Below are 23,358 nucleotides of genomic sequence, written 5' to 3' on the forward strand. Positions count from 1 at the left end.
TTTTCCTACCTGCCCAACTTCATATTCTTTATCTCCTTAGAAAAACCTAAAACATAAACAAAAAAGAACAAAAAATTTTACAAAAACAAAGAGTTAAATTTAGGTTGGCCAGTTACTCCCTAGTGTAAGATTTGCCCGGCAGTTTGGTTGATATACCCAGTGTCACATTGTTGAAGAAAGCTATTTTTTCCTCTCCTAGCAGCTATCAGTTGCAATAGAGTCTCAGTTAGGGTGGGACTCTGCGCATTTCCCCTTCTCTCCACTGGAACTTTCTCTAGCTCGAATGTATGCAGGTTCTCCGCATACTGTCATAATCTCTGAGAGTTCACAAATGCCTTTTGTATCTAGAAAAATGCCATTTCCTTGAAGCTCTTCGTCACCTCTGGCTCTTAGAATCTTTCTGCCTCCTCTTCTGCATAGATTCCCGAGCTCGGAGGGGAACGGTGTGGTCGAGGGATCTCATGCAGGGCTAAGCGCTCCAAAGTCCCTTGCTCTTTGCGTATGGTTCACGTGTGGGCTCCGTGTTAATTACCGTCTACTGCAGGAAGAGGTTCTCTGGTAAGGGTGAAGCTATGCACTGATCTGCATGTCATCAGGAGTCATTCTACTGCTCTTTCCTTTAGCAGAATAATAGTCTTCTTGTAAGGGTCATGACCTATCTGATCTCAGGTCTTGGCTACGTTAGTGGTATCATGTATGGGCCCTGTCTCATGGAGTGAGCCTCAAATCAAATGACAAAGTGGTTGGTTACTCTCATAATAACGTGCCCTATTGCATTGATGAGCATATCTTGCAGTTAGGTCACTCATAATAACTCACAAGATTTGTAGCTGGATGAGATTGTTATTTTTCTTCTCTGGTAACATGTATAGTATATCCAGAACCATGCATATCAGTAGAGATGAAGCTCCCAATTGAGTACTGGCTCAATTCCTCCAATGTTTGATAGCATGAATATGTGTATCTTCAGCAATAGGGTCTTACTGTCAGGTTGTGAGGGGCAGCTAGTAGCATTGTTAGTAGCCTGGAACATTTGAAGGAAAGTCTATAGATGCCTTAAGATGCCAACAACGCGAAAACATATAGCTCATTCCTTCACTGAGGGTCTTTTTGGTAGCATATGATGTATAGAAAGGACTCTACATCCTACTACAGAGACACTTATCCATGTTCATTGCTGCTCTATTTATAAGAGTCATATTGGAAGCAACCTAGATTCCATCGAATGACGAATGGATAATGAAAATGTCCATTTATACAATGAAATATTATTCACCTGTTGAGAAAAATGAAGGCTGAATGAAAATGAATGGAGCTAGAAGCAGTCATCCTGAGTGAGGTAGTCAAGACACAGAAAGAACATTACATGTTATCTCTTATATGTGGATGCTAGCTTTAAGCTTTCAACATGTGTGTTTCATTTAGAGTATCCACAGAGATTAGGAAGGTAGTAAGGGACAGAGGAGAGGAGAGAATCCTTCCAAGGAAGGAGAAATAGAATACAATGTTATAAGGAGATAAAGAAGAAACTAGAATAAGAGGATTCAATGAGGGGGGATGGGAGCAGGGTAAAGGAGAGAATTTGCGGAGTGAGAGCCAACACTAGTGCCTTTGGAAAAGCCATATGGAAACTGTAGAAGCTTTCTGAAATATATACATATAAAAAGGAGTTTAATGAAGTTATATATAATGGAGTAGACAGCACCCCAGCTAGACACCTTATATTGTTTGTCTTCTTAGTGACCACCATTCTCCGGGGCAGATGTCATTGGAAGGTGTCTTTGATTTGCATGTCTCTGATGGCTAATGAGACTGAACACCTTTTTGTGTTTATTTGCTATTTATGTCCCAACCTTTGAGAATGGTCTATTTTATCAGCCCATTTATTGATATTATTGTTTGGATTTTTGTTGTCTAGTTGAGTTCGTGGTATGTTCTAGTTATTAACCACTGTTGGCTGTGTAGCTAGCAATGATTTTCTCCTCTGTAGGCTGGTTTGTCACATAGCCATTTCCTTTTCTGTGTAGAAGCCTTTTAATGTCTTAAGTTTTTATTTCTTCATTGTTAGTCATAATTCTTTAGCAACTGGGGCCCTATTCAGAGAGTCCTTGCTTGTGCCCACACTTTCAAGTGTTTTCCCCCCCTTTTTTGTGGTTTTTCGAGACAGGGTTTCTCTGTGGTTTTGGAGCCTGTCCTGGAACTAGCTCTTGTAGACCAGGCTGGTCTTGAACTCACAGAGATCCGCCTGCCTCTGCCTCCCGAGTGCTGGGATTAAAGGCGTGCGCCACCACCGCCCGGCCTTAAGTTCCAGGTCTTGCATCAAAGTCTGATTCATATGGAGTTGATTTTTGTTACGGGTGAGAGATGGTGGTCTAGATTCATTCTCATACATGTGGACAGCCAGTTTTCTCAGCTCCATTTGGTAAAGATGCAGTCTCTTTTTGACAGATTTCTCCAAAGTCAGGTGACTGTATCTGTGTGGGTTTATATGGGCATATTGTGTTCCATTGATCTATGTGTCTGTTTTTGTACTAATGCCATGCTGTTTTTGTTACTGCAGCTCTGTAATATAACTTGGGATCAGGAATCATGGTACCTCCAGCACTATTCTTTCTGGACTGCTTTGGGTCGCTGAGGTCTTTTGTACTTCCATATGAATTTAATGTTGATTTTTTTCTATTTTTGTGACATCAGAGTTTCGATGGGGACTGCGTTGAATCTGCAGGTTGTTTTTGGTAAGATGGTGACTCTCACAGCATTGATCCTTCTGGTCCTTGACCATGAGAGGTCAGTTTAAAGTGTTTGTTAAACAGAACTCTTGCTTCTTTGGTTAGGTTTATTGCAAGGTTTTAAAGCAGCTGGCTTTTTAAAGGGTTGTGCTATTCTCCCACAATGCCTCTGAACCTTTCCTTTAGGAGGTTTTGATTTTTTTTCCTCTTCCCTCAACAAGTTGGGGTCCTTTTTTTTGGCTCCTTGGGTTTACATGTGTTTAAATAGTTGTCTCCTTGTCTCCCAGTTATCTGACTGGCCTGTTTTGTTTCGTGGTGTCAAGGACTAAACTTCATACAAGCTAAGCAAACACTCTTCTACTGAGCTGCATCCTTTGCTCTTTGTGTTTGTTTTTTGAGACAAGGTCTCACTATGTAACTTTGACTATCCTAGAACTGGCTCTGTAGTCCAGGCTGGTCTCAACCTCACAGAGATCACCTTGCTTCTGACTTTCCAGTGCTGGGATTAAAAGTGGGAGCCAGCACCCATAGTTTTACTTTAACTCTTTATACAAGGTTGAGCCTTTCCCAGTTGTCCAGACTGGCCTTGAACATGTAACACTTTGGTCTCAGCCTCCTGAGTACCCAGGGTCCTTAGTCACTTTGGTTCCTTCAAAATGGGCTTGTACAAGAGAGTGACAGGGAGAGGCTTGCCAGGAGCGTCTGCAGCCTTTAGGAGAAAAGAGACTGGGCGGGAGATGGGTAATTGTCTTTGACCCTGATGAAGGAGCAAGGGTTCTGTGCATACATCTTCCCCATCCTCAGGACCTGAAAGAGGGTGTTTGGAATGCTCTTGGCTCACTGTCCTTCGAGTCCTGACATTCTTGTGGCTGATTTTAATCTTAGAAGGTACCGGGTGGGGACTTTGGAGATGCCGTGGGAAGATGGATGTGGCATTTGCACGATCAGGGTGGGTAATAGACCACTTCTGTGGATCAGACAGCAGGGCTGGGTCAAGCTTTCTAGGCAGTAGAGAGAGCTCTAATGCCCACCCACAGACTCCCCAAATCATGTGCCTCTAAGCCCAGGCCTGATTTCCAGGCAGACCTCTGCCCTCTTCCTGGGACTGACTTGCCTCAGAAGGTGGAGCAGGGAGTGATCAGGACGCCATGGTGGAAGATATCCTCCCACCCGGGCTTTGAGAAGAGCCTCTCTTCCACTTGGCCTGGGTGTTTGGCTTCTCCCGGGCCTGGCCTCTGCCTCTTTCAGCTGCCCCACTGGAACTGGCCTCCTCTGCTGCTTCTAAGCAGCCTCCTGAGAGCAAAGTGGGGGATGCTTGCAAAAGAGAAGTCTGGACTGTTGCAATCCTGGGAATGGATAAATACTAGCTATTTTCTGCTGTGAAAGCTAAGACGCATTGGCTCATTTCCCTTTTTCTAAGGGAGCAATAAACACAGGAAGGGTTTGGAGAGCGGAGAATGGAACACCTTGTGGGGAGTGTAGAGGTGCAGGTCTGCTAGCTGCAGGATGACCTTGAGAGAGATCTCTGTCTCACTCTGTTCCATGAGCCAGTGTGGGACAGAGTGGTCTGCTGGGTCCCTCCTGGCTTCTACATTCTTGGGAATGAGCTGGGTGCAGACAGCACCATCCTTCCTGTGCCTCCCGCTGTCTGCCTCGTTTCTCTTTTCTCCTTCTCCCTCCTGGGCCTTCTCAAACCTTATGGTTTTCAATGATGAAGCCACCACACACACACACACACACACACACACACACACACACACACCCGAACGCACACACATGCGCACACACTTGTGCACTGAATATTCAGAGCCCCCTTCTCAGTCCCATGTTGGGTGCATTCTAGCCCTCCCCTGGGGAATGCATTGAAGGCATCATACTAAGAATCTTATATAAATACATCAGTTAATTGTCACAGCACCTTATAAAACAGCTCTCATCATTCCCATGAGCTATGAGGATGCTTGAACTCCAGATAGGAGCAAGAAAACTCTGTTCCCTGAGTGGTTCTGCGGGGAGGGGTCCTAGGTAGTTAGCTTCTTCTCCTCCTTCCCTGTAGATCTCTGGAGCCAAGGCTTCTCTTCTGTCTATATATGGATGGCAGTGGTGGCCTGCTGAGGTGGCAGGAGGGAAGGTTAGAGGGACTTGTGACCTCAGGCATCTCAGACTCACTTCATCTGTCCGTCCCTCCTCAGCTGGACGGAGTGGGTGGGAGAGAGTTGCAGGCCTGCTGGGACTCCATCCAGTTCTAAAAATGTCCCTCCCAGCTCCTGGCCTCCAGAAACGACTCCTTTGCAAGCCAGTCTTTGCCTGTCTGCACGTTCCTCCCCTCTTCTACCTCTGTGGCTGGCTGAGTCCCATGGGCCTCCAGTGTTGGCTTCTTCGGGTTTCAGCTGTGTGTTGCAACACTTGTAATGGACATTGGACATAGTTATCTTTGTCCGGTGGCACTTCCCCCAACTTTGTCCTTCTGGGTCAGGCTGCCTTCTTGACCCGTTAATGGTCTGCCCCTGTGTGGGGGCTACACTCAGAACAGACTGCACTGAAGTTCCTAGTTCTAGCCAGCCTGCTCCATGCCTTCGTCTCTTTAGCTCCTGGGGTCTTCTGGGTAGGCTCATCATATAGATAGCGCTTGGTCTCAAGGCCTGCATGGCCATCTCACGCTGACACGTCTTTACACTACCTCTGAGCGCAGGTGAGAGGGAACGGTGGCAGCCTTATTTTAAGGGACTGTTGTGAGGACCACCGAGCAGAATGTCCACAATGAATATAGCGCCCGCAGAGGTCATGCTCCCTCCAGTCACTTCCCCCTCCCTCCCACCGCCCTTTCCCACTCTCTCCCTCTCTGCCTCCCTCTTTCTTTCCTCCCCATTTCTCTCTTTCCCTCCATTCTTGTCTCCTGGGGACTGTTTCTGCTCACAGATTTCCTGAGTATATCTTCTTTGTCAGGTCACTCAATCCCCACCCCCACCATGGAAGTCCAACCATCCTGGTCCCCTGCCTTTTCTACTTTCTAACGTCGTAGGAGACTGCTAGAAAAGCCACAGTCAGCCAACCTCTGACTGGGGGTTGTGGCCTTGCTTCTGGCTCTCAGAGTAGAGCTGTGACTTTGGGAAAGGTCTGACTCCTCTCAGGATTTCCATTTCTCTTCTCAGAGACCCCCCTGGGTACTGTGTGGTGTTGTGGGACCACGGCACAGGGTTGTCTATGCACAAGGCTTTGCAAGGCCCATGGTGATTCCTGGATGTTTCCAGCCTTGCTTCTGCTCCCAACGATGTTGACAACATGTCTGCTCCGTTTCTCAAATGCTCTGCTTACCCCGATTTCCCGCCTTTCTGGGGGAAACTTAACCATCCTGTTGTCTTGATGACAGCCTTGCACAGCACATTCCCTGGGTTAATTACCTGTGTAAACTGAACAGCTGCTGTTTAATGTCTTGCAAAGGAGAGAGCTGCAGCCAGTTGTTGGTCCCTTTTTCCTCAGCATGTAAGCCCACAAGAACCCACATGCCCACCTGTGCTCACACCAGCCCCTGCCCTTCTTTGCCTGGAAATCATCTATTTTATGACCTTCTGAAAGGCTAGTGTGTAGGCAGAGGTTGTGCATGTGGGTTGTATGCATATGTGTGTGCATGTGTGTGTGCATATGTGTGTGCATGTGTGTGTGTGTGTGTGTACACTCACATTGTTAGCCGCTTTTCTGTTACCATGATAAAATACTATGACCAAAAGTAACTCAAGGAAGAAAGGGTTTAACTTCTGTCCAGAGGGAAAGAGTCCATAATGGCAAGGAAGGCACAGCAGTAGGAGCAGAAAGCAAGGAGACCATATTTCATCCATACACAGGAAGTAGAAAGTGAGAACAGGAAATGGGGAAAGCCTATAAACTCTCAAAGCCCACCCTCCAGTGACATATTTACTCCAGCAAGGGGCCAGCTACTAAAGCTTCCATTACCTCACAAACAGGAGCAACTGAGTGCTGGGTGGTTTAAATACACGAGTTTGTGGAGGACATTTCTCATTTAGACTACAATACAAACACACACACACACACACACACACACACACACACACACACACCACAAATACCGTCCTCTCTCTTTAGGGTTATTAAACTTGTCTCTCTCTAAAACAATGGCTTCCCTGTTCCCAGAAGCTTCGAGAAGGCCTAAGGTTTCAGGCTGCCATGGAGCTGTAGTTTTACTCTTCTGCGTGAGCACTGCAGACAACCTTATGTCAACGTAGTCTCCCTCAGGAAAGGGCAGCCATTCAGAACACTCTCAGGTTTGTATCTCAGAGATGGAGCTGAAATTTCGCAGCAGGTCTCGCGAGAGTAAGGGGTGTCACCTTGGAGGGGATGGGTTAGATGAAAAGCGTTGTAGGAATGGGGTGGTCACTGTCAGAGGGGAGTGAGACTCAGGTAAGGCTGTGAGACCATGGCTGTTATGGGCAAGGAAATGGGGCTCGTGGAGCTGAAAGAAGAGAGAAGAGGAGAACGGCCTGAAGATGCACCTGACAGCCTCACAACCATAGTTCACAGCCTGACTTCTCACCACACCGTTCCTGAACACGGCCCTGGCTTCAAGGGAATCACAGGGATTTTATTCTGGGTCATGTGAGTTCCTATGGTCCAGGAACACAGATTCAGGTCATTCCAAGCCACGGTTACTGTAGAAGTGGGTGCATGGCACAAACTAGACCTATAGATCAGAGTATTTACAGAACACTTCCGTGGGAACAGCAGTCGGGCTGCTTACAGCAAAGAGGGCCGATCTCAGCGGCAGGACCCAGATGCTGTCTGATGACACTCAGCTTTTGGGCGGGTGAAGCTCACTGTCTACTAAGATTATACATTCAGTAAGTTTTCCCCGACAGTCAAAGGATGTTGACATGACACACAGATAGATGGGGATGACTGATGATCACCTACCACCGTTCTGTCTCAGAATCCTCTCTCTCCACAGTCACGAAGTTCTAACCATCTTTAGATTCTTCAACATGAATCTGGGATTCCTAGGAAATTCCCCTCATGCCATGGAAGCCTCCAGTAATATCTGGCAGGCCCATCTTTGCCAGCTAAGTCCTCTGCCGTCATGGTGTGGACTTAGAAAGCTGTTGTCGTGGGTAGAATTGCCTCCCCACAGTCAGGACTAGGGGGTATCTTTGTTCTAGAACAGTGGTTTCCCAACCTTCCCAATGTTTTGACCCTTTAATACAGCCACGCATGTTAGTGGTGACCCCCAAACATAAAATGATTTTCGTTGCTACTTCATAACTGTAATTTTGCTACTGTTATGAATCGCAATGTAAATATCTGGCATGAAGGATATTTGATGTGTGACCCTGCCCCACAAGCTCCAGAGAACAGTCTTTTTTAGAGGCTCTGCCCTCTTTGGGTGAGGAGTAGAGGAGATCAATGTCTAGAAAAATCTATTTAGTCTTTGCTGTGTGTAGCGGCCACGTGACCTCTGTAATGCCTTGACTGAGTGGCACAGGCCAGTATGGAATCAGAGGCCTGGTACACGAATCCTTCCTCATCCCCATGGCATTCCTGACCAGTGGGCTGGGGATATCCACCATGTGAAACTTGGTATACCTGCCTCAGAGGTCTTGGAAGGGTGAGCCATGGGCACGCCTGTAGTGCTCAGGAGAGAGACTGCCATGTAATATAATTTTGGGGTGTGTAGTGCTTAGGAGAGAGACTGCTGTGTAATGTAATTTTGGGGTGTGTGGTAAACCTGGGCTCTATAATCAGCCTTGGGAAATCATCTTTTTCAATTTAGCTGTCTGAGCTAAACAGGAGGGGAGGTGAAGCTGGAAATGGCTGAGCTCTGGAGCCTCTTCCCACCCAGCATCTGCAGGCTGGCCTAGACCTTTTTCTGGTTGTAGGGAGGCTACCCCTGGGAGTTGAGGAACCCCCTGCTGAGGAAGGACTGCCGGAGTGGCTTCTCTGCCTTCCACAGTTCTGTCTCTTCTAGGACCCGGGTTTCCCAGCATGCCTCTGGTCAGTGTCTTCTTGCCCTCTTGATTCTCGTGTCATGCTGGATGTCCATGGTTCTGTGGTTTTGGGACGACAAGCTCCATCCAGTGAGTTCCAGCCCATGTTAGGACAGGGTCAACTTGTTATCACACTCACCCTGTGCTTTTCTAAGGAGGAAGCTGACATGGAGACTTGTATTTTTTCTTTCTTCTTTTGTTTTTTTTTTTCATTTTTTTTGTAGAAATTGCTTTTCTATTTTTAAACTGTTTTTATTGTGCTATACATTTTCTCTACCCCCTGCGTTCCTCTCCCCTCCCCTTCTGCCCTCTCCCATTTTGTTTATTCCCTCACGTTCTCAATGTATTCAGGAGATCTTGTCTTTTTCTTCCTCCTATTTAGATCCGTGTATGTCTCTCTTGGGGTCCTCTTTGTTGTCTAGGTTCTCTGGGGTTGTGGACTGTAGGCTGGTTTTTTTCTTTGCTTTACGTCTGGAAGTCACTTATGAGTGAGTACATGTGATATTTGTCTTTGGTCTAGGTCACCTCACTCAATATGTTTTTTTCTAGATCCATTCATTTGCCGCAAATTTCAGAAGCTGCTTTTCTTAATGACAGCAGGACTTTTTGTTTTACTTTGTCCCTGGTTTTCTCCTTTGGGCCCTGGTTAGTGTCCTTGACCCTGGGTGTTGCTTTAAAGGACACAGACAGCTCCCTGGATTGTCCTGAAGGGAGCTGCATCATGGCTAGGCAGAACTTGCTTTCCTGTCCTCCCCTCCTGCTCTTTAGAGCCTTCCCATGCAAGCTCCTTCCTTCTCTACCGATGCAGGCCCCATAGGCTCCTGTTTATTCCTCTGCCCCACTTAAGCTGTCTGGAAGGGGCTGTCTTTCTGCCAGATTTCTGAGATTCTAGAAGGCTCCAGGAGAAAGCCCAGCCTCTCCAGCTGGAGAGCAAACAGGAGCCAAACTGGCTGAAGGCCTGGTAGGCTGGACTGATAAGAATGCTTCTTGTAAAGCTCAGGGAGCATGGTGGCTAAATGACCCGAGGGAGAGAGGCAGCAGCCACCGAGAGCAGCCTTGGCTATGGAGAAAGGGAGACATAGGACCTGTGAGGAGAGCCCCCATGTGCACACACACACACACACACACACACACACACACACACACACACCCCAAATAGAGAAAGAAGCAGGCCCAGCGGGAGAGCGCACAGCAAATCTTCAGCTGGGCTTCTATTGTAGCTGTTCTATTTCAGGTCCCTCATCCTGCTGGCGAGTTGACAGCAGAGCTACTTAAAATACCTGTCTGAAGCTGGGGCTTAGCTCCCTTTGAGCGCGAAGCCAATCCCCTCCTCAGCTGTGTTCCCAGGCGTGTAGCACGGAGCACGTAGTGCCTGAGGCCACGAGGCCATCCTGTCTGCATCAGTGCCTGTGCATGTGGAAGTCGATGGAGATGGCTTGAGGGCCCCATGCTGTCTGTGTGACTGCGGGCGGCTCGGAGCAGTGAGCCCACACGGACACTGAGCATCTTTAGCTTGTTTTGTTTCATAATCCTATCTATTTTCCTACATTTAAAAGTGACTTTCAATATATAAAAGTTTAAACATATAAAAAATAACTAACAGGGAAAAGCCACCTAAATATTCTGTTATAAGAGATATTGGGCTGAGCTATATGTAGCTACCATGCTTATAAGTCAAAATAGGTGAATATCAGCAATTTCATATTTTTCCTACTATTTTGGCATATTTCCTTCCTTTCCTTAAAAATATATTTGATATTAAATTGTATATTCAAGCTTCAGCCTAATTCCCCCCATAAATTATACTATTACATTTATACTGTAAGCCCTTCCCCATGCAATTAGAAAGTTTCTCTAAACTCTTTTTAATGATTACATAATATTCTGTCATTTGGGAGTACCAAGACCATTTCCACCAGCTCTGGCTCCTTGTCCAATGTCCTAAGCTAAGAAAGAAAGAGCCTGTGTTCAATGCTGCCCTAGCCAGGCAAGAGCTGGGCTCAGTTCCCAGCAGAGTCTGGGGTAGAGAGCTCTGGTGATAGCATCTGCCAGAAGGCAGCCGGTCTTGCCTCTCCTCTGGACATGTGCCAAGTGCAGACAGAATGAGGCTGGGCAGAACATGGGGAAGGGCACAGTTTCTTGCCAAGCACCAAAATAGGGTCTGGAGAGGCATCCTGCTCTAGCCTTCTCTTGCCCAGAAAAGATGATGACTGATGCCCAGGCATTTTGGCTGGTGGCACATCTCTGGTCTCCATGGCAGCTGAGCCAAGTGAACTGGAGATGTTGGATCCTTTCCACAGTGCTCTCTGTGTTGTGGGCCCCCTGACGGTCAGTTTCTGGGGCAGCACGGGTCCTGCGTGGTGCTCTCTGGATGAGACAGAGACGATAAACTTGAGTATGCTCCAAGTGAGGTCTGTCACTCCGCAGCTTCCTTGGGGGAAAACAGAGAAATACTAAGGCTGCTAGTGTTGGGCTCACTGTACACCTATGGATGACGTTGAACCTCTGGCCTTCCTGCCTCCGCCTCCTCAGGCCTGGGGTTACAAGCATGGATCAGCATACCCAGTTTCATACCATACTAGGGCGAGATTCCAGAGCTTTGTATATACTAGTCAGGTGTTCTATCACCCAGATCACACCCCCAACCCCTTAAATACGTTCTGATATTGAATTATCTAATACAGTTCTTGGTACCCGGCCACAACGCCATGACTTAATTTTATTTTTTCTCAGCAGGTAAGTCTCTTTATGTTGCCCAGTCTGACACCAAACTTGAGTTTGAGCTACGCTCTTGCCCTAGCCCCCCGAGGTGCTGGCAGCATGGGCACACTGTTTAATGTTACCACTTGGTTCCTTCCATCCTCCCTATGCCTCTCAAGCATGCTGAGTCCAGGAGAGAAACAGCTGTCGATCATGCGGTTGAGAAGCGTTGACGCAGGTTGAGCGTTGCCATTCGTTGCTCATTCAATTCATTTATGCAGCAAGAGCATAGCTAGAGCCAGCGGTGTCCAGGCACTCTCTCTACACGGGTAGGCTGCAGGGAAGGAAGGCAAGCCTTTGTCCTCATGGGGAATGCACTGTCGAAGGGGAAGGTTGACAGTTGACGGAGACCAGTAGTAAGGATATGGCGTGACAAGCGGAGATGCTGTGGTAAGAGAAATCCAGCCGGGGAGGGTGGGTGTGGCCAGGATGGAGATGGTGATGGTGAGTGATGGTACAGCCTAGTTGGGGTTCAGCTGCTAGAGCTTATTAAGGCATTTTTGGTTGTGATAAGGTGATAAGGAAGGGTGACCTTGCTGTTTCTTCTCTGACTAGGGTTAGGAACTGGGAAGCGGGGAGGATAGCAGAGGCCCTGCATCAGTTGTATGCGCACAGAGGGAACACAGCGTTGGGCAAGGAGTGTCCACAGCCCACGAGCAGGGCCAGCATGGTCACAGGGCCTCTACACCTGAGCAGAGTCCCCATGCCTATGACACTGGCTCAGGTAGCATATGGCCTTCCCTGCACACAGCCAAGACTGAGCAGCTACAAAGCTGTGGATGAGAAGCAGTTGATGGAAGCAGAGGCCTGGGGGTGTGTGGAGAGCTGGCAGGGACCAGTGATTTCACCCAAGCCTTGCTTCCGCTTGTGAGTGAACCTTTAGCCATCTGGGCTGTGCAGGATTTGGGGCTGTGGTTACTCAGAGACAGCGATGTTTGTATGTGGAACCCGAGGAAGCGGGACAGGGCCTCGCCGCGCGCACACACGCCGATAGGCGCAGGCTCCGAGATAAACCACTTCTGGGATCACCTTCATTCCTCCGTTGTCTCTGCCATGACCTGGAGCCCATCCATGCCACTCTGTCATTAAGTCCCTTGTCCCACTCAGAAAGGTACAGAACACGGAAGATGTGGGTGTTGTTTGCTAGGCTTGTTTGATGGTGTTATCTTCTTGATGGGCTTCAGAATAAGTCCTTCGTTTTGGGACTGCCCCTGGGGGATTACCATGAGCCTGTCACCTGTGGGTGTGGCTGGGACCCTGGGCTATAGAAATGTGCTGAGTAGCAGCATGCATTCATCCTGTGCTGCTCTTTGACTGTGGGTGTGACGCAACCAGCTCAAGCTCTTGCACCTTTGACTTTCCTGGTATGGTGGACTGTTTTCCTCTATTGATTGAGGGCTCACTGAGATTGGGAAGATGGTGTGCTGGGGAGGACCACCTTAATTTCACTCTGTTTAGTCTCTGTGGGTGGGTGTCTGCAAGGACTTGGACACTGGGGACAGGTCTTGGTGACAGACAGGTTGAAACCCTCGGCAGCAGCAGAGGCAGCAGTGATGGTCGGAGGAAATCTGACAAGGGCAGAGTGTAGGTTGCTTTTGTCAGAGATTTTATTATGGCAACAGAAAACTAAGAGAGCTAGCTTCTCTCCTGTGGACAGGATATCTTGGAACTGGAAGATGGTAACCAAATATGGGCTTCCTTAGGGATAACTCTAGCCTGTAGAGTCCAGTACTATGCCTGGCACATACGACATGCTCAACAAATACACGTGGGTGATTCTAACTTAACCCTCATTTAATTTATTGAAGAAAAATCCCGGGTCTGGGAAATGGAATAATGGAGCTAGCAGTGTTCCCTAACACAGTAGGTGCTAAGTCGACGTGGGTTTCTCCTCCTTTCTTCTCCCTGGCCATTTCACACCTCTGCAATTTCTCTTTAAGGGAACAACATGAGCCGAGATTATTTTCCACTTCTGGGTGTTCCTTCTCCAACCTCAACATAGATATACATTGCTATAGGAATTAAACTAAGAGATGACCAGTAGCTCTGGGTTAAGAAATTTACCTATTTTAGCGTGTTGGTGACATTGGCTGGTCCCTTGAGGGTAGGATTCCAGATGAAGGCATGGGCTGGTATCCCAGGATCTAGGAGAGAGCCCCACGGGGCTCCCCGCAGGGACCCCCACTCAGAGATCTCTCTTCTCCCTCCCCCACAGTGGCAGATGAAATGCTGTAAGTGCGACTCCAGGCTCCCTCACAATTACAACAGTCACCGAGTGGAGAATGTCGCATCGTCTTCAGGCCCCACGCGTTGGTGGCAGTCCCAGAATGGTGAGGACCTGCCACCTCCTTGCAGGAGCCCATGATAATAGAGGCTCTACAGGCTGGGGCATGTGGAGTTGAAGGTTTGGGGGGCGGGCAGGCCGAGCCTGCCAGCTTTGTTTAGGGGTACGTTGGGTGCTATAGGCTGAGGGGGAGGTGTGATGGGGGAGGACCACACCTGTTTCATCTTGCCTTGTCTCTGTGGGTGGGTGCTTGTAGGACTTGGGCCTTGGGAACAAATCTGTTTGTGACAGACAGGCTGGGACCCTCTGAGTATCAGAGGTCACCTCTGAATAGATAACACAAGCAGGAGCATACCAGTCCCCTCCTTTCCCAGAAGTGACTGAGAGTCAAGGCTGGAGGTGTTCTGACCGTGCAGCGCTGGTGTTAGCGAGGCTTTCTTTGGGAGTATACAGGAAAGCATCTTGTCTAACATTTATGCTTCTTGTCCTTCGAGATGTGAACCCTGTCTCTCTGCAGCTGGACCTAGACAAGAGAATGCAGCTTCATGACATCATGATGGATTTTAAGGTTTGTTCTTGGGGACCTCGGGGATGGGAGAGGGATTTGGGCTGAGAGGAGAGCAGTGTTTTGTCTCCCTAAGCTGGGATGATGGCACCATACGCCAGAGGTCCTCTTTCAGAATAGGGACGCCGTCTATGACTTTACATCACGGTGACAACAGACAGCTGGCCTCCAGGAGAAGCGGGGTCCTGTCCAAACCCCATCTTTGCCATGCTGCAGCTGTAGGCCCTGGTCCTCTCTGCAGACAACATCTTTAACCTGTCTGATAGATAGACCCTACTCTGGCACGCACCACTTCTACTGGACTTGGCTACTTTTTAATGATTTTAGTATGAAATGGCCCAGAAATAGCTCATATGCTGATGGCTTGGTCCCCAGTGGGTGGCTCTGGTCTTCAAGAGGTAACTGGATTCTGAGACCTATGATGTAATCCCTGAATCAACCCATTGATGGACTGATGATCTGAGGTATGATTTCAAAGTGATGGAAACTTTCAGCTGGAGCCTGGTTGGAATAAGTAGGGCACTGGGGGCATACCCTTTGGGGCCTGTCTGTCCTGGGCATACTTTTTGTCTGTTTTCTCCCTCCCCTCTCCCCTTGTGTTTGCATCATTAGCGATCTATTCTTTTCCACCCCACAGTGTGTAGCTATAATTCCAGCACAGTGGCAGATGGATCCCTGGAGCTAACTGGCCAGCAAGTCTTAGTTGAGTCAGTGAGCTCCAGATTCAACACTACTGCCTGTCTCAAAAAGCAAGGTGAAGAACTGTTGGGGAAGACATTGACCTCCTATGTGCACACTCCTCCACATGTGTGCACATAGAACAAATGCATAAAGACACAAAAATAAGTAGACTATATGAGGTCTCTCATAAGTAGAATATACGTAGGTCTCTGTGTTAGTCAGACTTTGTGACTGGGACAAAAGCCTCCAAGAACCAGTTTGAGGAGAAAGGATTTTATTTTGGCTGGAGGCGTCAGAGGTTTCAACTCACATTAGCTTATAGATGGGAAGTTTCTGTCCCACCTGGTTCTGGAGCCGTTCAGTCCCAAAGGAACACGCAGAGGCTTATATGAATTATATACTGGTTGGCCTATTGCCCTAAATACTAACTACCTCTTACAAATGAAATTAACTCATAATTCGTACCTATGTTTTAGCCACGTGGCTTGGTACCATTTCTCAGTGAGGCATTCTTATCTCGCTTCCCTCTCCTTCCTGCTGACAACTGCGTCTCTGCCTTTCCTCTTCCCAGAATTCTCCTAAGTCTGGTTGCCCTACCTATACTTCCTGCTTGGCTGCTGGCCAGCCAGCGTTTTATCAAACCAATACGAGTGACAAATCTCCCTAGTGTACAAGAGCACTGTCCCGCAGCAGTGGCTGCTCCCTTGACTGAGATGAGGCTGGACAACATGGCAGGGAGCCTCGAGAGGAGTGGAGCCGACCACCAAAACGATGGAAGGAGAAACTGGGCTGGGATCTGAGCCTCAGGCCCTCAGCTTACACAGCAAGCTCAGCTGTGTCCTCTCCCCAGTACCTAGTGTGATCTACTTAACAGTTTTGAAGATGAGATCAGTTTAACTAGTGGTCAAGAATTGTCTGCCCACAGGAAGGACTTGCCGCGGCACAGCTCGCTTGGGAAAAAGCCCGTCCTGTCAACACTATGGCCTCTCACATCTCCGCTCCTGTCTCCATTCATTTGTGACAGGTCACTGTGTCCCTCCACCTGGAAGATTTAACTGCGTTCTTTCCATGGAAACAGTCAAGCATGGAAAGATAAAGTTTGACTAATAAGATGCTAGGAACAGGAAACCTGCGAGTGTTTTAAGAGTTGAGAGGCGTGTGGGGCGAAACACAACAGGACTCGGTTTCTTATCTGACTGAGAAAGTTGGCTCTGAGAGCCCTGCCCTACAAAAGGTCGAAGTATTTTGAGACATGCCAGCAGTGTTTGAACAGATGCCCAGTCCCTCAAGGAGACAGTCCTGAAAGGCAGTGTTAACGCAGACACTGCTAAATGCTTTCTGCTGTCTTCTGTGCATGTGTCAGATTCAGCCATGCACATACCAAATACTGGTGGTGTGGTATAACTGGCATCTGTTGATAGGGACAGAAAGGTGTGTAAAAATGAAGTCACAACGAAGCTGCTCTCACTAAATGTGCCAGAGAAGACTGAGTGAGTGGCAGTGGTGTCGGTATTGTTGAGCCTAGGAGGGGCATCTAGCTTGGCTAGCCCTGGTTGTGGTGTCAGAGAATCTACCATATAACCACGTGAAGGGCAATGTTCACTCCAGGGAAAGACTCTTTCAAAGCTTCAAAGTTAAAGTGAGGAGTGAGGAACAAGGAAGCCCATAGTAGGCAGGGGGACAAGAGAATCCAGAGGGGTCTAGAAGGTGAATTTCTGCAGTTGTGAGAAGGCTGTAAGTCACCACCCGCCCAACAGCGTGTACTCGGTGCCCATTGTGCACTAGGTGCTGGGAAGAACTGGTCACCAAGCAGGCAAGGAAGAGAGGGTGGTTCAGGGCACTCTTTCTCAACCTAGTCTATGTCTGTGCTCCCCCTTCCCTAGGGACATATGACAATTTCTGGGGACGTTGTGGTTGTCACAATTGTGGGTATGGCAATGACATCAGGTAGGCTGAGGTCGGGGATGCTGGTCAGTATCCTGCAATTCACAGGGCAACCTGATGGTTCCTTTGTCCAACTCCAAATAGGGACTCTGTTGAAGCTGAGAAATCCTGCCTAGAAAGCAGGGAACTGGCTGGTCGATAATTAGAATGGTGCTGCTATTTCTAAGGGAAGCCAGATGGTAGACTAGGAGACAGCGCCATGGGCTGGGCAGGAGAATACAAGTTAGGTAGGTATAAAAAAAAACTCCATGAAAAAGTAACACTTAGACTTCCAACAAAAGACAAGAAGGAACCCACAGGGAGAAATGTTCCAGGAAGGAGACTGAGGAAGGATGGGCTCCTGAGACGGTGGTGGGTGAGGGCCAAGCAAGGAACATTGAGCCTTTGCACACAAGGTCAGGTTAGATTTTAAGAATTACAGGCAGGTTGGTTAGCCTTCTGTCACTGTGACAGACACCCCGAGATGGAAGAACTTGACAGTAGAAAGGTGATGTTTGGCTCACGGGTTCAGAGGTTTCGGTTCATGCTTACTTGGTCTTGTTGCTTTGGGGTGTATGGAGAAGCTAAGCATCATAGCAGGGGGTGTGGCAGAGCACAGCTTCTCATTTCATGGTGGTTGGGGAAGGGGGTTGGGTGCTGATTACTGTCTTGGAACGAAGGACTTGTCCCTGTCTTTTCCACAGTCCTTGCCATTCCTGGACCCTCTCTCCCTCCTCTCTGTAGGAGACCCTGTCTGCAACTGTGTCTCCCACAGGTCACGCAACCCTACTCCACCTCCCTACTCCATGTTTCCCCAGAGCCCCATGCCAGCTGGCATGCTGATCGAGCGCTCTTCTGACTTTGGCAAGACCTGGAGGGTGTACCAGTACCTAGCTACAGACTGTGCCAGCACCTTTCCCCAGGTCCACCGGGGCCAGCCCAAGAACTGGCAGGACGTTCGGTGCCAGCCCCTGCCCCAGAAGCCTAATGGGCATCTAGCTGGGGGAAAGGTAGGTCTAGAAAACCTGAACCAGCAGGGGAGGGAGGAAGTCCATGTCTCCTAGTTAAGAAATGAGAACACGCCAGATCAGATCATTTTTCTGGGATCTTCCAGAAACATCTAGAGGCTTCTATTGCATCATCCGCCCTGACTTTCTCCAATTTCCTCCTATTGGGCTCATGACTGCATCCCTCTGGGGACTTTTTTGTAAGACTTCTGGATGGCTACTTTACACATAAACAAGCAAAGAACACATGTAATTTGACTTTCATAGGATTTACCACAAAAATTCATTTTTTGGTTGATCTGTCATGCCAGACCTAGTCCATGGTGGGAGATTCCAGAATAACTCAGATCTCTGAAGTTATCTGCAATGAAAATGACAACCTGCCTCTAGAAACACCCGGAATGTTTTTCTCAGAATCTTTCCTGTGTGGTCATACTCTTCTCCAAAGTATTCCCCACTCCTCCACATGGAGGAAGCCATAGCTCCCCTTCCCTTGGAAAAGCAGCTCCGGGCCCAGGCAGGCCGAGTGCTGCCCCCATGTGGCCACTGATCTCCTTGCGTCCACTATTTGATTAAATCTCTACTGAGCCTGGGTGTCCACTTGTTCTTAGCCCTGAGCAGAACTCAGGGCTTCTTCCTTTTTTGTAAGGCATCAGGATGAAAACTTGGTGGGATATGCCGGGATGTCACACGTAGTGAGAGGTTTGTAGAATAAACAAAAGCCTACTTAGAACCGATGGTGGTCAGGGTGGCCAGCTCTGAGTGTTCACTTAATCCACATCTGTACCAATCTTACCATCTTGCATGCATGAAAATGCCAAACAAAACCCATCCTCGTGTATAGTATAATATATATGATATATATACATATATATCATACATATTATATAATATTATATATAAAACAATAGGGCTGGTGAGATGGTCTAGCAATTAAACTGCTTGCCATGCAAGCCTAATGACATGATCCCCAGAACCCATGGAAAGGTAGAAGGAGAAAACCAGTGCCACAAAGCTCTCCTCTGACCTCCAACCCACATTCCATGGAACCTCGTGTGCTCCTCCCACGATAATCATACATTAATACTAAAGAAAAAAATGAAAGCTAATAATAAAAAGTTAGATCATCAAAGTCCTTCTTTGTAATAGATGACATAGCAAGTAGACCTGTATTTTCCAACACACCTGCACGCACGCGCACACACACACCTGTGGATACTCCCTTAGGATCCAGCAGTCATCTATCCCAGCACAGGTGGCAGCCTCATGGTCACGGTCTGTCTCAGACTGATGAGAAGGGGGTGTAAGGAGAATGAGGACAGAAGGGATGGAAGGCGTCTGAGCTTGGTGCACACTTCTGTCCTCTGCCATTCTGACCTCCCTTCTCTCTGAGCAGGTCCAGCTTAACCTAATGGATTTGGCGTCAGGTATCCCTGCATCCCAAAGCAGAAAGATTCAAGGTTGGTTTAACTCTTCTTCCTCTCCCCCACGGGGATGTTAGTGGGGGCATGGAGCAGCTTGGGACCCAGCTCATGGAAATTTCGAGCTCCTTCCGAAGTCTTCAGTGTGTTTGGGACATAGTGCTTGCTCACTCATCCTCCAGGAATATGTGTAGCATGCTGTGTGGGAAGGCTGATGGCCAGGATGTCTGTGCTTTCATGGGAAGGTAGAAAAGAGAGGGAGACTCCACTGACTTTTAACTTACTGCCTTTGCTTCCCCACTCCATCCTTGCTGGTGCCACTCTCAGAATTAGGGGACATCACAAACCTAAGAGTCAACTTCACCAAGCTGGCCCCTGTGCCGCAGAGGGGCTCCTATCCACCCAGCGCCTACTTCGCAGTGTCAAAACTACGTCTACAGGGGAGTTGCTTCTGTCACGGACATGCCGACCGCTGTGCCCCCAATCGTGGAGGCCTTACAGGTCCCACCACTGCTGTGCAGGTGATGTCCGGGGTGGGAATGGCAGAGTGGGAGGAGTGGGACCAGACCAGAGCAGACCCTCCCACAAAGCAGGGCAGCTGCTCAGCTTTTGTGGACATTGCTGGTGACCTGGCTCAATGGTAGAGCACTTTTCTAGCGAGTGAAAGGGAGATAGGTTGGGGGCCGAGGCTGGGTGAGGTGGAGCATGCCTAGTAAGCCCGGCACACGTAGAAGGTAGAAGCTGAAGGAATAGGTGTTCAAGGTCATTTCCAGCTACATCATTGAGTTTGAGGCTAGCTGGGCTGTGCACCATCCTATTTTTTAAAAATCCGCAAAGAAGCAAACAATAAAGACAGAACAAAACAAAACGACATAGGTATTTAGTAAGTCACTGTTTCAGAAACCCAAATTGTATACTTCAGGTCTGCATTCTACCTGCAGATGGTCTCAGCTTCGGCTGCACGTAGACCTATGGGTACAGGGGAAACTGAGGCAATGCCTCTCAACCTGGATCTCACAGCATTATTATAACATGGAAGTCGCTGTGTACCTATGAAAATGTCATCATGAATTAATTATAAGACCTGAGAGTCGGAATAAGCTGTCTGAACCTCTGCGCTCAGAACTTCTGATTTCATGACTGATGATTGAAGCTCCAAGCTGCTGGAATGTCCTGTGGGGTTGAGAGCCACTGGCCTTGGGGTTTAGTCATCTGGTAGTAAGGTGTGGGGCCAGGTAAGAGGTCAGTGCTTAGAATGAAAACAAAGTCCACCCTGGACACCAGCCAGTATGGGTGCAGCAGGGATGGGTAGAGAAAATCCAGTTTAGCAAGCTCTTGGGGTTCACTGTGAGTCCGAGCAGGGGGACTCTGGGAAGAGGAGAGAGAGGCTGCACCATTTCATTGGCCTTTCCCAGGGTGTTAGCTTCTCAGCCAACCTAAGGGTGTGTGGTGCTCAGCCTGGTGACGGAAAGGCAGGGGGAGTCACAGCAGGCGACGGAGGAGGGAGGTTATGGAGAGAGCTGCTCAGTCTCCGCTCTGCCCGCTTCTGGGGCAACTCCTGCTGGAGGCTGCGAGAAGCCCAGAAGGAATAGGAGCACTTTGGGCATAGGAGCGAGGTCAGGGGAACCTGAGGCCTAGTGGGAGGAATGCAGGGATGCCTGGAGGAGCTCACGGGATGGCTCCAATGCCTCAGCCTTGCCCTTAGGGTCAAGGTTCAGGTGGAACTTGGTCAGGGCTCTGGTGTTTGTAAACACCTGCCCAGGTGACTACGTGTGTAACCAGCCATGGTGTTTTATGAGTTAAAGGGAGCTGGGCAGGCCTGAGAAAGGGGAATAAACCTTCTACCCCACTTGGCTGGTGAACGTAGAAATTAATTACGGCAGGCAGAAAAACATCAGAACTGGCCAATTGGAAATGCCAGCTTGTACGGGGAGTGGCTAGAGGGTCAGCTGAGGCAGAAAGGGAAGGGCAACTCAGAGTGAACAGGTCCCTGAATGCCAGGCTGTGGAGGTGGGGCTTAGCTGGGGAAGCAATTAACATACAATCGTGGTTCTATTTTTATATCTTAATGAGTCTAGTAACAACTCACCATGCAGTGTCTCACCAGCCAAACAGCTTAGTCACGGATTGCCAGAGTGAAGCTGCCGAGAGCCCACCAGACTCTACAGTCCCACAGCTCATTAGCACAATGTCCACTACCTGCCACCATATCCTGGCCCGTACATCACAGGTGCACGACACACGCATGCTCACAGGCATGCACTACTCACATGCTCACTCTGCCCTCCCGCAGGCATACAGCATGAGTACTCACATAAAGACCCGGGCCCCCACAGTGTTACAAGAACTGAGAGAAGGCTGAAGCATTTGTATGTGGTGTCCGGGAAGGGCGTGTGTCCAGGCAGGGTCTTGAGGGGCAGGCAGGTTGGTTTGTAGGGAGTGGGCCTTCCTGGACAAATCCTTGCTGGTAATCACCGACTCGTCCCCCAGGTCCAGGATGTCTGCGTCTGCCAGCACAACACCGCTGGCCCCAACTGTGAGCGTTGTGCTCCTTTTTACAACAACCGGCCGTGGAGACCTGCAGAGGGCCAGGATGCCCATGAGTGCCAAAGTAGGAGCCTGGGATGGGTCCTGACGATAGCGGCGGGGATGGGAACCGACTTATCTGTTTCTCACCTGCAACATGGGGCATCTGGTTTTGTTGCTTATAACTGCAGCCCTGCCTTTAGATCCCTGGTTTGCAGTAGATCTGGGAATCCCCTCACTACCTCCATCCGTTTCTGTTAGCCCTGAAAGAGCCAGGCATTGGTCCCTGCTGAAACCATGTGCTCCCAGAGCCCCCGTGGCCCCTGCAGGCTCCTTGCTCTGTGCCAGACATCTCTGGCTTCCAGTGATCACATCCCTATACCCAATGTTCTTTGGATACAGGACCTTCATCTGTGCGGATCCCAAAGTGTCAGGGACCCGTCTGTGACTGTGCTGGGGGCCAGAGTGCTTGTTCGTTCAGCTCTTCCCCGGTCTCCTTTGACACTGGATCCCTCTTCCCCACTCTGCATGTCACAGAGCCGATAGTGCTAGGTGGGCACCTGCCACGGTGGTCGGGGTCAACCTCGGATCTCCCCGTCTAGGGTGTGACTGTAACGGGCACTCAGAGACCTGCCACTTCGACCCAGCCGTGTTTGCTGCCAGCCAGGGGACACACGGAGGTGTGTGTGACAACTGCCGGGACCACACTGAGGGCAAGAACTGTGAGCGCTGTCAGCTACACTATTTCTTGAACAGAAGACCTGGCGCTCCCATTCAAGAGACCTGCATCCGTGAGTAGTGGCTTTGGGGACAGGCTGCCGTCCACTTGTCCTCCCCAGTTTGTCCTTGGGGACACGGAGGGCATGGAGAAGCAAGGAAGCCTTGGTCCTAAGGAAGGGCTTGGGGGGGGGTTGTTTTAACTGGGCTCTACTGAGTAAGTTAGTTATTCTCTCTGTGCTCTGGACCAATCGAGCAATGAGCTTGCTGGTCAGTACACAGCTTTTTCCAGAGGCACACAGAGAAGAAAGCAGGAAGTCCAGCTTCCACGCACACACACACTGTGAAACTGAGGGGTGCAAGCATGGTGTCTGTGATGCTGCTGGGGGTGTCATGGGCAGCACTTTTGTTTGTCTGTTTCTCCAGTGTGAGAACTCCTCCCTCCTCCATGAAGACATTATATCGTTCTCCAGTCTTGAAAATTCCTCCCTCCTCCATCAAGAAATTATACCTTTTTTTTTTTCTTGGTTTTGGTTTTTCCAGGCAGGATTTCTTAGTGTAGCCTTGGCTGTCCTAGAACTTGTTCTGTAGACCAGGCTGTCCTTGAAACTCACAAGGATCTGCCTGCCTCTGCCTCCTGAGTACAGGGATTAAAGGCGTGCGCCACCACTGCCTAGCTATGAGATTTTATCCTCTGGCCCCCACACAATGACTGGCATATCACTATGACTGAGTGTTTGTTGACTTAATAA

The 23,358-nt window shown here is 49.0% G+C and overlaps 1 protein-coding gene across 1 annotated transcript in view; it reads left to right on the top strand.

Annotated features, from left to right (window-relative positions):
- Lamb3 (laminin subunit beta 3) overlaps positions 1–23,358 on the top strand; it is a 40,759-nt gene that overhangs the window by 2,580 nt on the left and 14,821 nt on the right. The window contains exons 3-9 of the mRNA XM_026779990.1: positions 13,698–13,812; positions 14,261–14,334; positions 17,754–17,945; positions 19,339–19,402; positions 19,691–19,884; positions 21,854–21,974; positions 22,492–22,680. Of these exons, the coding sequence (XP_026635791.1) occupies positions 13,698–13,812; positions 14,261–14,334; positions 17,754–17,945; positions 19,339–19,402; positions 19,691–19,884; positions 21,854–21,974; positions 22,492–22,680 (949 nt within the window). The remainder of the gene's footprint in view (positions 1–13,697; positions 13,813–14,260; positions 14,335–17,753; positions 17,946–19,338; positions 19,403–19,690; positions 19,885–21,853; positions 21,975–22,491; positions 22,681–23,358) is intronic.

Source organism: Microtus ochrogaster, chromosome 6 (assembly GCF_000317375.1).
Source record: "Microtus ochrogaster isolate Prairie Vole_2 chromosome 6, MicOch1.0, whole genome shotgun sequence".
NCBI classification, from domain to species: domain Eukaryota; kingdom Metazoa; phylum Chordata; class Mammalia; order Rodentia; family Cricetidae; genus Microtus; species Microtus ochrogaster.